Source organism: Gasterosteus aculeatus, chromosome 1 (assembly GCF_964276395.1).
Source record: "Gasterosteus aculeatus chromosome 1, fGasAcu3.hap1.1, whole genome shotgun sequence".
Lineage (NCBI taxonomy): Eukaryota > Metazoa > Chordata > Actinopteri > Perciformes > Gasterosteidae > Gasterosteus > Gasterosteus aculeatus.
In genome coordinates this window covers 30,804,863-30,820,022 of record NC_135688.1, presented here as the reverse complement: position 1 = coordinate 30,820,022, position 15,160 = coordinate 30,804,863, and the positions used below count along the sequence as shown (strand labels likewise).

General features: G+C 52.7%; 2 protein-coding genes and 1 long non-coding RNA gene across 4 annotated transcripts; 1 reads left to right on the top strand and 2 right to left on the bottom strand.

Annotated features, from left to right (window-relative positions):
• Window positions 1-192: 192 nt before the first annotated feature.
• On the top strand, window positions 193-1,154 carry LOC144382997 (uncharacterized). Its single transcript, XR_013467748.1, has 2 exons — window positions 193-326; window positions 640-1,154. It is a non-coding gene; the product is annotated as an uncharacterized LOC144382997 (long non-coding RNA).
• Window positions 1,155-1,216: 62 nt separating this feature from the next.
• Window positions 1,217-8,953, bottom strand: tmem198ab (transmembrane protein 198ab). Of its 2 annotated transcripts, XM_078103273.1 has the most exons (6): window positions 8,805-8,953; window positions 8,349-8,682; window positions 3,554-3,802; window positions 2,889-3,470; window positions 2,597-2,793; window positions 1,217-2,506 (listed from the first exon to the last, which is right to left on the bottom strand). In XM_078103273.1, exons 3-6 carry the CDS (start codon window positions 3,711-3,713, stop codon window positions 2,366-2,368), a joined length of 1,080 nt encoding a protein of 359 aa, XP_077959399.1. In that variant the 5' UTR covers window positions 3,714-3,802; window positions 8,349-8,682; window positions 8,805-8,953; the 3' UTR covers window positions 1,217-2,365. The 2 variants fall into 2 exon arrangements, with proteins under 2 accessions (XP_077959399.1, XP_077959397.1); XM_078103271.1 differs by having other exon boundaries at window positions 8,349-8,929.
• A 230-nt stretch (window positions 8,954-9,183) lies between these two features.
• Window positions 9,184-13,402, bottom strand: cyp27a2 (cytochrome P450 family 27 subfamily A member 2). Its single transcript, XM_078103028.1, has 9 exons — window positions 12,547-13,402; window positions 12,095-12,285; window positions 11,776-11,975; window positions 11,474-11,671; window positions 11,224-11,387; window positions 10,739-10,905; window positions 10,573-10,654; window positions 10,240-10,470; window positions 9,184-10,168 (listed from the first exon to the last, which is right to left on the bottom strand). Exons 1-9 carry the CDS (start codon window positions 12,778-12,780, stop codon window positions 10,052-10,054), a joined length of 1,584 nt encoding a protein of 527 aa, XP_077959154.1. The 5' UTR covers window positions 12,781-13,402; the 3' UTR covers window positions 9,184-10,051.
• Between the last annotated feature and the right edge of the window lie 1,758 nt (window positions 13,403-15,160).

Below are 15,160 nucleotides of genomic sequence, written 5' to 3'. Positions count from 1 at the left end.
TTTCCCCTGACTTGTGATACATCATCAGATGAGTTCAGCAGAAGCACAACACAATAAAATAAGCAAAAGAAAGTCATTGGTTGATTTTAAAAGGTACTAAAATACTTTTTCTAGGCTATAAATGAGTTTATTCTCTGCTTCAGATACAAATGATTTAAAAGTCATTAACGTGCAGATGGTCCTCATGTTTTAGGATCATTTTGACTTGTCTGGTGAATTACTAACACTAACATCATTTTTACAACATATCGCGTTTAACAGAAACGCCCTCGGAGCAACAGCCGCCCTCCTCTGACGGAAAGAAGAGCGAGAGCGACGCCGAACAGGTAAAGTCCACACATACACACACAGACCGCTATCAATTAAACAGAGGAAAACCCTCCAAGTGACCTGAAGGATTTAGGGCGCAGCGTGGATCAATGTGACCCCCCACTAAGCCCTTTAATGTATTGGACTGTGTCAGTGCTCATTCTTCACTTAAAAGCCAAGGCAGTACAGTCTGAATGAGCAACATCTAGTGATTCTACAATCTCACCAAGCCCCCGTGACCTTTGACCTCTAGCTCTGACCTGAGTTCTGTGAGAGAGTAAAGCTGTTTGTAGCTGGCTGATTAAAACTTGCTGTATACTTACTTTGCAGGACGTTTCTGATGATGACGGCAAACAAGGTCTTATCAACAATGATGACAATCAAAATCAATCAATCAAAAGACATATCCGTATCCGCAAAAGATATCTTCTCCACGAAAATCTGATCAAGCGATTTCCACATGATCATGAAGGATGAGTCCAGGCGGGACTTCATCTCTCTGGAAGAGTCCACCTGCCGCTTTCCTCCTGCAGGTCGTCAGCGAGTCGACGCAGCGTGACGCCAGAGACAAAGAGTCTTCTGGGTGAACGTGTGAACGTCAAAGCCGAGTGATGCTATTATTCACTTTATTGGGACTGGGATTTATTGATCTATGGTGTTTGTGAGCTCATATACGTACAGTACTGAAGAACTCTTGATGGAGATATTTCTGACAAATTTGATTTATTGTTGAAGAAAGATTGTGTCTTGATCGAGATCTTTTGTTGAATATTCAAATCACAATAAAATCAACATGTGTGCATCCGGGAGGCTGCAGAAAATAAAATACTCTACTACTCCATGAATATCTTGTCCATTTAAGTTAAATGTCCCAGAAATGTTAAAACACGACTCACACACACGTTGATTAAATACTGGCCAATAGGAACACATGCTTTAATTATCACGGTCATGAGTTGTTAAAAAAGCACGAGGTCACTGGCCTACAGTGATGACATCACTCTCTCCGCTTACAGGAATAAATAATAAAATAAATACATCCCTCTTCAAAAGAACATTTGAAGTAGATGAAGTGAGATTAAAGTAACAAAGTAAGTTAGTAAGTGCTGTGTTTCATGTACAGGTTTCACATGGATGCACATGAGGCGGGGCGGGGGGGTCATGCATGTCCGTTTCCCACGGATGAATAAAAACGCCCCCCCCCCCCTCTTCCTGGAGTCACATCTTTAATGTTCATAATGATGATCATCTTCTGCGCGCTCACGTCTTTATTGCTCTGCAGCACCGACGAGGAAGAAGGACAAATGTTTCATGAAGACGATCCGCTCTGCACAGAAGCACCAGTGGGATCAAACTCATTGCATTGTGGTTCCCCGTGCAGAATCTCGCGGTGGGGGGTGCCAGTGTAAACGTGTCAGCCCAAAACAGCCCCCCCACCCCCCAACAATATCACGTTACCCTGAAAGATCCTTCACAGTTAATGCAGGAACCAGCCGTGGACGGGACAACCGCCAGTAGCCCCCCACCTGTTGCTGAGTGGTCCACAGAGGAGCAAGGCACCAACAGCCCCCCCCCTCAGCTCATCCAGCACCAATAGGGACAAAGGGTTCCCCCTTTTTAGAGACGGCCCTCCCCATGTCGAGGAGCATGTTTGGCACAGAGAGCTAATGAAAGGGCCCGGTTTGCATCGAAGGGGCTTCGCCCCCCTTTGGAAACACGTCCTGGTTGGAGGCTCAGAGTTCAACGAATCCCTGATCTGGTTTGACTTGAGACGAAAACAGGTACGCCGGCTGCTCCCGGTTTCCACGGCAACCCTGCAGATTGCAGCTGCGGCGTGTGTCCGTGTGAGTGCATGCGTGCGTCTGTGCATTTTAATCTACTGGACAACAGTGAAAAGGAGGCGGAGCCTCTGCACCACACCGACTGCGCCGATTCCTCATCTAACATTTTATTATCACGGGTTAGATCTACGTTCAATCTAAGGGGGCGTGGCTAAACCGGGGGTCACCTTTCGACCCAGCGGGTCACAGAGTCCTGTGTGTTCGGTGTGTTCGGGTCAGACGCGCAGAGAAGCTCCCACAGCTCCGGTCAGGGGGGTGATGGAGCCACGGTCGTAGCCCACGTCCACCACGGTGTGCGGCCGTCTCGGGGGGGGGCCCGCCTGCACTTGGCGCTCCCGGAAGCTCTGGATGTAGCTCTGGAAAGACGAAAGACGGAAACAGCAGGGAGCGTGAGAAGGGAAGCAGGAGAAACACCAGCCACAGAGGAGCGATCACGTGACCCCCACCGGCGAGAGGACGTCGGTGTCGTAGCGGCGGATGGGGTTGGGCTTGCGGCGGTAGGCGGGCTCAGGAAGCTGCTTGGCCTGGTGGTGGCTGGAGGCGGAGCCGTGCTGCTGCTTCTTCTTCTTCTTGCTGCGATAGCGGTCGTCCCGCTGGCGGATCCGCATCACCTGCATCCTCCTCTGCTGCCGGCTGATGATGACTGCGGGGCACAGAGGGTGGAGATGTTGGAGCAGCGCTGAGGGTGGAGGGTGGTGCACGAGTCAGAGAAAAGCCATACTAACACGTTCTCCTCACCCTTGGTATGCGAGTACCCCTCAGCGGTGACCTTCCACTGCACCATGACCCCCAGCAGGGTGAGGGCGGGCCACACCCCGAGCACCACCCACGTCACCCAGCACACGGGCTTGCCGGGTGCCGCCTTCAGCCGCTCGTACATGTACAGCACCAGGGCGAAGAGCTCCACGAAGTAGTCCACCGCCACGGTGATGACGGCGGCGCCGAACATGGCGGTGGACAGCGTGGTGAAGAGCCGCTGCCACTGCAGGGCGAGCACGGCGAACAGCATGCCCAGGCCCAGCAGCACGCCCAGCGGCACCCAGACGGAGCGCGGCGGGCTGTCGGAGAGCTCCTCCATGCCCACCAGGGTGGCCACGGCCACCAGCAGGCCCAGCAGCAGCCCCACCATGAAGAGCCCCACGCTGCGGACCAGCATGGTGACCAGGCCGCACAGCGCGCCGATGCCCAGGCCGATGCCCACCGAGGCCTCCGCGCTCAGCTGGGTGTCCAGCACGCGCTCCTTGTAGCACAGCATGAAGATGACCACGGAGCCGAACATCAGGCCCGTCAGGAACATCACCGCCTTGAAGCAGCGGTAGCCTGAGGCGAGAGGAGGAGGAGGAAGAGGAGAGTCAGCGGGCCCGGAGGCGGCGACGCGGCCCGCCGACCCGAACAGAACTCACCGAAGAAGCAGTAGATGATGCCGAAGAAGCAGCACATGGAGCAGACCACAGACGGGACCACCTGGTAGCCGCCGCCGCCGCCCTCCTGGCAGCCGTCCAGGAGCCCCGGACCCTGGTCCTGGTCGGGCTGCGCCGGCATCGCCTCCGCGGTGGTCGTCATGGCGAACGGGAGGAGAGAGGAGGAAGGGGAGAGGAGGTGAGGTGATCAGGTGGAAGGCTAGGGGGCACCACACAGCCACGTGGTTTCACCTGAGGGGGGAGGCAGGAGGGGGGGGGGGGCAAAGGAAGGATGACATGTTTTAAATGAGCATTTATTCAAACAATTACAGAACCAAGTTCACAGGATCCTTGATTCAATGAGCGGTTCTTCTATCCCGAGCGTCCCCGAACGCCCCATCAGAACATTCGTCACCACATGGACTCTACATGCGGATGAAAAGTGTGCAACGTGTTTGAAGTCTATATGAAGCAGGACGTGATGTTCTTCTCACCTCGTCTGCTTCCTTCATTCAGAGCTTTGCGTTTCCATCCTGACTTTGCATCAAGGCGTTGTGTTTAATGTTCATACATGTACGACTGAGGACGAGAAACACGACTTCTGCTCTTTTAAAATTCCCTCCAACGTCCCGCGAATCGATTGAAAGCGTCTCGCTGTACAACATTTCACGGGGAGATCAGAACTTTCAGCAGAAGCTCAGAACCTTTCAAACCGAAGTGGAGCACACTCAGAGGGACGAACGCACCGCCGCTTTATGTAAATAAACCACCGTTGGGTCAGCGAGTGCATGCAAAGTGCCCCCCTCCCTCGGGGGGACTGACGGGACGTTCTGGGTCAGAGGTGCTTATGTAACTCCTGTCTGATATTCATGAGCTCTCTTCTCCTCTTTTGTTTCCCTCCCTATGCTGCCCCCCCCCCCCCCCCCTGTGAACAACCTGGGATACAGATAGCTGTACATTTACAGGTACTTGTACACAAATTACCAGGAATAACCTTTGTAGGTATACAAATATGTTCATTTTATTATCCTTATAAATACCACACGATGAGGAAGAAGGAACGGAACCATAAAACACACACACACCATCCAGACATGACATATTAATAATCATGTTTTGTGGAGGATTAGCAGGCTGTGTGTGTGTGTGTGTGTGTGTGTGTGTGTGCGCGCACTAAGCCGGTTTGTATCACAGATCAGTTCTTATGTCTGCAGATCGTCCTCATCAGAGTTTCTTCTTCTGCGGTCTGAATCAGCAGCAGCACCACTGTGGTTCTCCGCCTCCCGCCCTGCTCACTGTCTGTTGCCACGACAACGAGGGGATGCTGACCGGCCAGGCAGCTCGGCCCGGAGCCCGGCCAATGGAGGAGCAGCTTAAACTCCCGTAGCAACAGCGTGAGAGCCAATGGGTGTGTGCGTTGGTACGCGCGTGTGTGTGTGTGTGTGTGTGTGTGATAAATGCTCCTATTGAAATCCTCTCCTTTGAATCAGAAATGTGTGAATCTGCTGCATCACATCAGCCTGTTTCATGCATTTATCTATTTGGGAATATTTTAGATGGATTCGTTTTCAAATTCCAGGTTTATATTTTGAACATGGACGCTGTTGTTCTCAGACGGAGACACACAGGCCCTCCTTAAATAAAGACAATGTCCACAGAGCAGCTGCCTCAGGCCAGATGGAACACATCAGGAACACGCGGAGACATTAGTTGTCTCTGTGAGACAGACGTTGATGCGTTCAAGTGATGGGAATTCTGAGCTCTAAGAGTGGGCTGTGAAACAGTGATGCGTTCATGAGCTCTGCTGTCTAAAGGGCGATGATGGGGGGGCGGGGGGGGGAGGGGCTACACCAGCGTGTGGTCAGATCGGGAGGATCTGCTCCGCCTCTGAGGCGCTCGCCTCCTTTCTCTTCTCAACGAGACCGAGAAGGACGTGAAGAGCGTCCAGAGCTTCAGAGCTTCAGCAGAAACACGGCACGTCTTCCACATGAAGGGATCTGCAGACCGAGAGGTCTCCTCCCCCCTAAAGCGACCCGGAGCAGGTCCTGTGTGCCGTCTGGGGGCTGTGGAGCAGCATGAGGGGGGGGGGAGAAGAGAGAAGACACCTCCCACCTCCTGCCGTTGCATAAGTCCTCCTGAAGCATTACTCACTCTCCAGATCCGTGCGAGATGGCAGCCGTCCACAGACGTCACAGCGAGGACGAATGCAGACCCCCCCGAGGAGCGAGAAGCTGTTCACACTCAAAGAAACATACAGAACGTTCTGACATCGAAGGCTGCAAAGAGAACACGCACACATTTATTTATTTACCGTCAATTGATTTTACTTTATAAAATGTCAGAACAAACAAGTCCGTCTCCACCGTGCGTGGTGCTGAAGGTCGCGCCCTCGGCCCCCCGGGACGTGTTTGTGTTGCCGTGTATTGAAGCCGTTAGTAGTCGAGGAAATGACCCAACGGACCTTCTGCTGCCAGAAGGAAGGCGGACCCAGTTTTCTGCTCGAGCTCCTTTAAACAACTAAAGTGGACTTGATCTTCACCCACTGCAGCCTGCACGAGGACTAAGTGAACAAAAGCTCTGCTGAATCAGCTCGTCTCCATCTGAGACCAACAAGAAGCAACCCTCTATGAGGAGGAGGAGGAGGAGGAGGAAGGTGACTCACATGACTGGTTTCTACCTGCGCTGAAACAAACACCCTGAGGAGACCAGGAGGACCGGTAAGGAGGACCATGTGGCTACCTTTAGGCCGCAGAAGGCCCCAGGAGGACCAGCAGGGCTACCAGGAGGCCCCAGGAGGACCAGCAGGGCTACCAGGAGGCCCCGGGAGGACCAGCGGGGCTACCAGGAGGCCCCAGGAGGACCAGCGGGGCTACCAGGAGGCCCCAGGAGGACCAGCGGGGCTACCAGGAGGCCCCAGGAGGATGCTGAGGCGTTCTCACACCTCCTCAGAGCAGGTTACATAAGGCCGCTGTTCCAGTTATAACAAACACGTGTGGCTGCTGATATTTCCTCTGATTGGACAGAATGTGGAGAATCTGCTGATGGGCGCCGAGAGGACGAGGAGGAGGAGGAGGAGGAGGAGGAGGAGGACACACACTCTGTTCGACTGAAACGTGGCTGGAGACTCATTTAGTCTTTAAAGAGGTGACTGATGCAGGAAGCAGTGGAACAAATATCGATATCTGTATCGATTTGATAGATGATGATTCGAAATGATTCGTGTGGTCCAAAGATGGAGAACATCAATGAAGGAAAGCAAATAAATGGCTGATTAGATCTGTGGAGAGGGAGATGATTACAAAAACACTCCTGTGGAATTACAAATGTTCAAGCTGGAACTCGTGAATCGTATTTAACGTTTTAGGCTTTTAAAGCAGAACAGAACAAATAATCAATGAAGCTGTCAGCGGAACATCTGGTATCTGGTGTCCTCACACCTGCAGCAGCGTGTTTCCATCCATTTCATCTCCATCAATAAAGGCTCAGAGAGACTCCTGCTGCTCAGTGTGACTGAACATCCCCCAGCATGCTCTCTGTTTCCTCTCCAGCGCCTGAGGGAGCCACTCAGGAATATCAATGATGTTTGTTCCCGTGGAGGACAAACGGACCTCAGATGAGCGGCGCTGCGTGTTCCTCTCTGAGCAGAGAGAAGACCACGGCACGAACACAACCTCCGAGCTGCTGCTCTCATTTCTTCCCACAGAGGAGTTTTTAAAAAGGCCCAGATGTCCACTTCCTGTCCCGCCCCTCAGGCCAGAGCGCCATGACGTCGCCATGGCGTCACAGGAAGCAGCAACAGCTTTCAGCAGACTCCTGAACATCTGGCCTTCAGCAGCCTGCAGCTCCCCAGCGAGCCGGACCCTGAACGCCTCATGCAGATGTCCACGCTTTGTGAGGACAACGTGTGTGTGTGTGTGTGTGTGTGTGTGTGTCCACAGCATTCATTCTTTTATTTAAACACCCAGATGTTGCTCAGTTATAAGCAATAATATTGCTCATTCAACCCTGTAAACACACAGGTGACCTGCATCATGGGATATGTAGGATTTGGTCTCCGTAGGGTTACACTATTTCAGTCTTCACTCCTCTGGCGATCCGTAAAAACAGAAAAGGCAACTTGTCGACTTCAGGACGTGAATCTCACAAAGGCAAAAATACTCACTACTACTACTACTACTACTACTACACCACTAATACTACTACTGCTGATACTACCAACACAATCCTCCTCACTTTAAATCCTCATAATACCACCGACACATGACCTCCTCATGACGTCAGAGCCTTGAGTTAAATCCTTCCGGCCGCGGAGCTGGAACAAAGAACGTTGGACACTTGTTGTCTTCTGTCTCTGCTTCATCACAGCAGCTCCAAGTCCACGTGAGACGGTCGATGATGGAGACACGAGACATGAAGAATTAAAACATGTAATAGTTACCTAATAGGTTTCATTATCGATGACGATGATTAACTGTCCTCAGTCAGAGACCCAGTGAGCACATCGCGGGACCGACCCCCCCTCCACCCCTGATGGGGTTCCGACCCCCCCACTCCATCCATCCCTGATGGGGTACCGACCCCCCCCCCCTCCATCCATCCCTGATGGGGTACCGACACCCCCCCTCCACCCTTCTGACGGGGTACCGACCCCCCCTCCACCCCTGATGGGGACCGACCCCCCCCCCGGGGACCGGCTGACCTGCATCACACCGAGACTCCCCGGTTCGGCAGCAGTGTGTGCGTGCGTGCGTGTCTCAGACAAAAGAGACGCACGGTGCGCGTGTAAGCGTCCACTCACCATCGTGCACGGCGGGTTGACGCGCCTCGTCCGCGTGCGCGTGACGCCAAAAGGAGCTCATCGAGCCCGGAGCACCGATCCGTTTCAGCCGGTTCTTCCCCGACTCGGGTGCATCCCCGTCGGCGTGGAGGAGCGTGTGTCCCCGGTGGATCCCCGACGGGGACAAACGCGCACGAACCGGGCGGAGGAGAGGAGCGTAACCCGGGTTACATTCTGCAAAGAGAGACGACGCGATGGAGCATCCGGGGATCGGGTGGGTGGAGGAGCCTCTCACTGACGCGGTGCGCCGGGTGGAGAAGGTGGCCTCGCTGCAAAAAATGTCCTCGCCTGGAAACTGATGGTGTAAAGAGCAGAAGAGATTCTGCAGCGGCCCCTAGAGGCGGAGCTCCCAAATACAGCCAACAAAATACATATAAATAGATATAAATATATAAATATAAATATTAGCTGACGCACCAGCAGGTTGACTCCCTCGTGCTTATTTCATCATCACGTATCTTTCTTCATATTTCCGTAGAAGGTGGTGCAACCGGAAGTCAAAATAAAAGCCACCTGAATTCACAAAATCCTTTGCAGTGCGCGCGGCTGATCAGCTGATCGAAGTCAGAGCCACCGGAAGTGAAGTTGTTTGACTTTCAAAATAATGGAGCACGGTTTGCGTCTACATGAGACTCCTTGAAGTTGAAGTACTACTGTACTAGTACCAGATATGTCAGATACATACATCGGAGTACATGCAATACTGCGTGTACTCCTTCTCCAGGTCTGATTGACCACAAACAGACGCCGAGGCTGCTGATACCAATGACGTCATAGATCGAGGACGGCTCGGAGGGATCAGTAACGTTTTTATTGGTGTCATGGCGCCGTCACCATGGTAACCTCGCATGGAGCGCTGTATTGTGGGAACTGATCTCCTCTCAAACAACAGAAACCTTTGACGTCGTCCTTCAGTAAAATGTTAAATCTGGTGTTAAAACTATAAGATGTCAAAGCTCACGCTGTTTCATTTGACTTCTTCCCTCCTTCCTAAAGATGTTAAAAGTCTTATAAAACTGATCTAATTAATGTGAAACCAGAAAAACACAAATCAGCAGCAATAATCATCAAATATTAAACTATACGTGAAAACAAATGAGGACTAAATGTTCCGTGTTAGTAGCTGATCATCACGCTGTAACGATTAAGAGAAGACAAACGCTTCACTACAAGATGAAGAAGAACTTGTTTCAGATCCACTGGATTCATAAGCATCTTATCGATGTCACACGGCCCCCCACTGACATCCCACCGACGTCACTCCCTTCACACTGCTCACACACACCGGCCTCCTTCACACACAGGTGAGTGTTCGCTGGTGCACTTTAGTTTGAACTTTTATTTTAAATTCCTTCTTATCCTTTATTTTCAAACTGCTTATTCTATTTCCCTCTAGTCTTATATTTTATACCGTAGAGTCAAAGTGTCAATTTGTAAATTGAACATGCTATTTTGTTGCAGCACGTTGTCTCCTCGGTCTTGTTGTCCATGTCGCACCGACAAGTCAAATTCCTTGAATATCTCCGATATTCTGGTAACAATTCCTGATTCCTGAGGGGACTCCAGGTGGTAGACACGTCCCAGATGTTCCTCTGAGAGCCTGACGGGGAACGTGTTCTCGGCGGACTGGCCCTGCGGGTCCTGAGTGGCGCCCCCCCCCCCCCTCAGGCTCGGGGCAGGAAGCGGAGGTTGATGGGCTTTGCCGGGATGAGCAGGGTCCGAGTCTTGGGCTCCACCAGCGGGTCTGCGGGTTCCGGCCGCACGTCGTAGTGCTGGATGAGCTGCGAGGAGACACAAGTGTGTGTGAGACGTGTGTAGGAGGACAAAACGTGTCCTTGGGGACGTCTCTCACCCTGGACAGAGCCAAGAACATCTCCATCTCCGCCAACCTCTTCCCCACGCAGGCCCGCACCCCCACCCCAAAGGGGATGAAGCTGTACGGGTGGTGGCGGGGGGAGGTTCTCTCCCCGCAGGCAGCGCCGCCCGCGCCGGGGCGGAGCCAGCGCTCCGGGGCGAAGAGCTCCGCCCCTTCAAACTGCTCCTCATCGTGACAGGTGGCGTAGTGGCACAGGTGGAACTGAGTCTGCAGAGAGAAGAGAAGGAACCTTCTGGTCAGATGGGGGGAGGGGAGGGGGCGGGGTCTCTGAGGTCAAAGGAGCATCACTTCCTGGATCGGCTCTCCCACCTTCTTTGGGAACCTGTAGTTCCCCACGACCACCTCGGCCTCGGCCACGAAGCGCCCGTTCCCGGGCACCACGGGGTAAATGCTGGGGGAGGAACACAAGCGGGTGAGAAACAGACGCCCCCCCCCCCCCCCCCATGCTGGTCTCCACGCACGCAGGATGTCTCACCGTAGCGTCTCCTTGATCACGGCCTTCAGGTACGGCATCCTGCTCAGGTCCGCGGCGCCGGGCTCCCGTCGGTGGGGGCACACGGAGCTCACCTCCCTGTGCAGCCGGTCCTGGACCCCCCGGTGCCTCGCCAGCCGGTACAAGGCCCACGACAGGGTGTTGGAGGTCTGAGGGGAAGCATATGCTGGAGTACACATCGTCTATGGGCCTCGCTTGGGACTTGTGGGCGGATGAACCCCCCCCCCCCCGACAGTCTGAGCCTCCCGTGACCTTTTATAAAGGAGTCTTTCACTCCCTGTTTTTCTCCTGTTGCTGCGATATGTGACTAGTCTCAACAACGCCGCGCCGCACCCCCCCCCGACCCGCTTGGAATGCAGCCCGACGGGCTCTGAGGAGCCTGCAGGCGCAGCACGAACCCTCAGCGAGCACCTCTAGCATCCTAGTTCCTCACAGCGCCCTCATGGACTCCTTTCTAGAACCCCCACCGTGTCGACGGCCCCCAGCAGCAGCTCGGTGACGGTGACGTAGACCTCGGCTCTGCTCAGCCGCTGAGAGGACAGCAGGTGGGCGAGGTACGCGCCCTCCGCCGGCTGGCCCCGCCCCTCCTGAGCCTCCAGGTCACTGATCCTCCGGTCGATGAGGGTCCGAGCTGGAGGAGACACGGCGTAAACTGACTGACTGGTGGTGCCCCCCCGCCCCCGCCCGCCCCCCGCTGCCGCTCCTCTGGATGCATACCCACGTCGTAAAGGTCGTCCCAGGCCCGGACGAAGCGCCCCCACAAGGGGAGCAGGCCGCGGCTCCAGCGGGGGAAGAGCAGCACGGTCTCAGACAGCGTCATCATGGCGTTGACGGCGTTGATGAAGCGCTGCGTTTCGGGGGGGATCTCCTCCCGCAGGCAGCCCAGCCGCGTCTCAAACAGGATGGAGGAGATGCCTGCAAGGTGGTCAAAAGGATCACGACTGTCTGACCCCCCCCCACCCCCCCCCCCCGCCAGCTCGGGAACCTCTGTAGAAAACAAACAAACCCCCCAAACGAACCTTCAAAGCCGAACTTGTGGAGCTCGGCGGCCACGTTGGGCACAGTGGCCCCGTCCCGGCTGCCCCCACGGAGGAGCTCCACCCGCTTCAGCAGGTCTCCAACCACCTGCTGGATGAGGGGGGCGTAGGCCGACACCTCCCGCAGCTTCAGCATCTTGGGGTTGAGGGCGCTGCGGATACGGTACCACTCCGGTCCCGTGCTGTAAAGCAAAAGTGCTTCTTGAGATTTCCCCGAGTGTGTCTGTGTGTGTGTGTGTGTGTGTGTGTGTGTGTGTGTGTGTGTGTGTGTGTGTGTGTGTGGGAGGGGGGGGGCACTCACTCCACATGCAGCCCGTAGGCCTGCCCGCGCAGCTCCCGGTACTCCTTCCAGTGGGGCAGCTCGGCCCTGGTCGGGTAGCGGCCCTCCTGCCGGATCACCTGGGCGATGAGCTCGGGCGACGCCACGTTGACGATGTCGAAGGGGCCGAAGCGGGAACGCCAGATGGGCCCGTAGAGGCTCCTCTGCAGCCCCTGAGAGGAACACGTCAGTGTGGAGGACCTGAGCACCACCTTCTGTCCCATGGTCGGACTTGGTAGACGTAACATCAGCTCAGAGTTATCGACATTTAACCAGACAACAGTACAAAGTGTTTCAATTACACAAAATACTTCTTATACAGGGTGTCGATCAAGCTGAAGTGATAAAAACACTCAACATGTTGAAATGAAATGAATGGAGCCGATTCTGCACAGAACCTTCTAATCTGTGGATCAAGGCCCCGGGCCTCGTACCTGCAGCAGGTGGCTCTTGTCCGCGTATCCTCTGAGGAACAACCAGTACAGGGTGGTGGGCAGACTGGGACCGGGCAGCTCGTCGATGCTCTTCAGCCCCCCCGCCGTGCCGCTGCTGGCCCCGGCGCTCAGGTGTTTGCTGGCCCGGTGTAGCGGCTCCGGACCGGCCGGTGTGCCCGCTGGGGACCGGGCGCAGCGCACGGAGAGCCGCAGAGATCTCGCTAAGGAACCCATCCCGCGCCGGGCGCACGGATCCCGTGGGTGAGGAATGTGTTCGGGGCTGTTGTTGCGACTTTACAGCAGCCGGAACCCCCCCGCCCCCCCTACGGGAAGCTTCCGGTACCCGGGAGACCAAATCGTTAATAAATCAAAAGAAAGATGGTTCGGAGAGTTCATGAGGATTTGGGAAAAGACGACGCGGCGTTTGGAGAATCCAACGCAATAAAGGCTACATGTCTTCCGGCGGAGTATAGAACCTCCGCGCATGGCGGCCATCTTGGTACAGTCAGCTCAGTCAGGAACTTCTCTTTTGAAGAATGGACCAGGAACTGTTTCTTAGAGGCATTTCGGCCAGCTTGATATCTCGCTGTGTCCACTAGACGCTTCCGACTGGATATAATGTTGCTATTTTACAAATGATTTCCTTGTAAATGTCACGCGGGTTGTATCACAAATATTATTGCAGCCAGAGTAGATTATAAATGTATAGGATTTCAATGTAAAACACAAGTGTAGTTACACGTTGTGAACCACCAGAGGGCGTCGGCGAGACGTCATCGAAAACCCGACACCGCGAACCGTAAAGCTGGACAATCTGTCGCATTCACACTTCCGGTTCAATAAAATGTTTCAAAACAGTACATAACAATTTGGCTTTAACATGTTGATTGGTGACTGATTTGCTTCTTTACACGATGTTTGCTTTAAACAATAAAAACACTCACAAGAAAAGTCAAATAAATATCTTTTTATTGTTGTTGGTCATTGTAATTGTTCAAATTCTGAACACAGCTGTCGCAATACTCCAGAATCTTTCCAAAAGACAACAACCATTCAACAGCACCGCTGCATCTCTCAGGACCCAACCATGCATAAAATCTCCCATTTAAAAAAAAAGTAAAATAAAAAATATATATTAAAAAATTATGCGTACCACTGATATACAGATCTGATATAAACAGGCGTATTGGTCACAAACCAATTAGAATTATAAACATGGCTTCTTTAACAATACACAGAGACCAAACATGTGGGATAGAAGTGGACTTTGCTTTTTTTTCTTTTTAAAAAGAGTACATTTTAATTTTATACATTTGTACATTTTTTTTTATTATTATCATTTGCATGTCCTCCCCTCCTACAGTCAGAATGCGCAAGGCATTTTGGGCGCTGTGTCCAAATAGCACAAATTGCAGTAAATGCACGTTTATACACACACACACACACACACACACACACACACACACACACAGGAGTGGCAGCAGTGGCTTTGGACACTAAATAGAGGACTACAGGTGTATCTTGGCATTTGCAGGTGACAAATACTGACACAGAGGCTTTAATCCTCGGTGAACGAGGCCATCTGATGGTAAAAAAAAAGAAAAAAAGACAACTTTCTTGTACTGACTCACTTGCGCCGCGCACACACACACACACACACACACACGCACAAACACTTGTGTAAGAGTTTTAAAAAAAGGCTTTAAAATGTGCAAAGAAAAGGTGGCTGAGCGTGAAGAAGCATCAGTGACTCAAAGGTAGTGCAGAGTGGTTGTCGGGGGCTACCAGTGCGAGATGAAGAGTCGCCCTCTTCCCTGGTGGACAACCAATCACAGACGAGCTGAACAAAGTCTGCATCTTTCCGACCAGTTTAACAAGTCCTGTGATCAGACTTCACCAATCAGCTGAACAACAGTTCACTCGTGCTTTTGCAAAAAGGTGCAAAGAGTAAAATGATCTTTACTGGCCTCTAGTGGCCGCCGCACGGACCTACAACAACAAACATAATAATTCACTTAATCAGCAGATCAAAGACTGATTCACTTCCTAATCGCTTCATAGAAAGTCTCCTGGTTTTAATGAGGAACTTTTTGAAAGGTTACACAAAAAATGTGACTATTGGAGACTTTATCCTCCATGTCTGTTGTTCAGGTGACTATTTCCCCCCCTTGAATTGTATCGTACCAATAAACCTTTTTATGGAGATGCGTTTTACATTATTACAGGAATAAAGGCTTACCTAGCAACAACAACAACAACCACCAAACCCAGACACAATATCTCGTACCATCAAACGGCCAATAGCTGAGCGGCGTGCTGATTATTGTGGGTAGAAACTGAGCAGACGTGTCGACTATAATCTCATCTTTAAAACGACACGTTTTAGAGAACATGACGGCGGCGTCGCTGGAAAATACAGTAACTGATTGCACCTTTAATAAGATCACATTTAGATTTGAATCCTGTTTTTTCTCTCATTAAAGCGTGCAGGTACCTCCGGTTGATTCTTAAATGAAATGTTTGGGTTTCTGCAGCCTGATCGATTATTAAAAAGGCTTTAAGGGTGGAGTGGGGGGAGGGGGGGGGGGGGGGGGGGTCAACGGCGCACAAAATG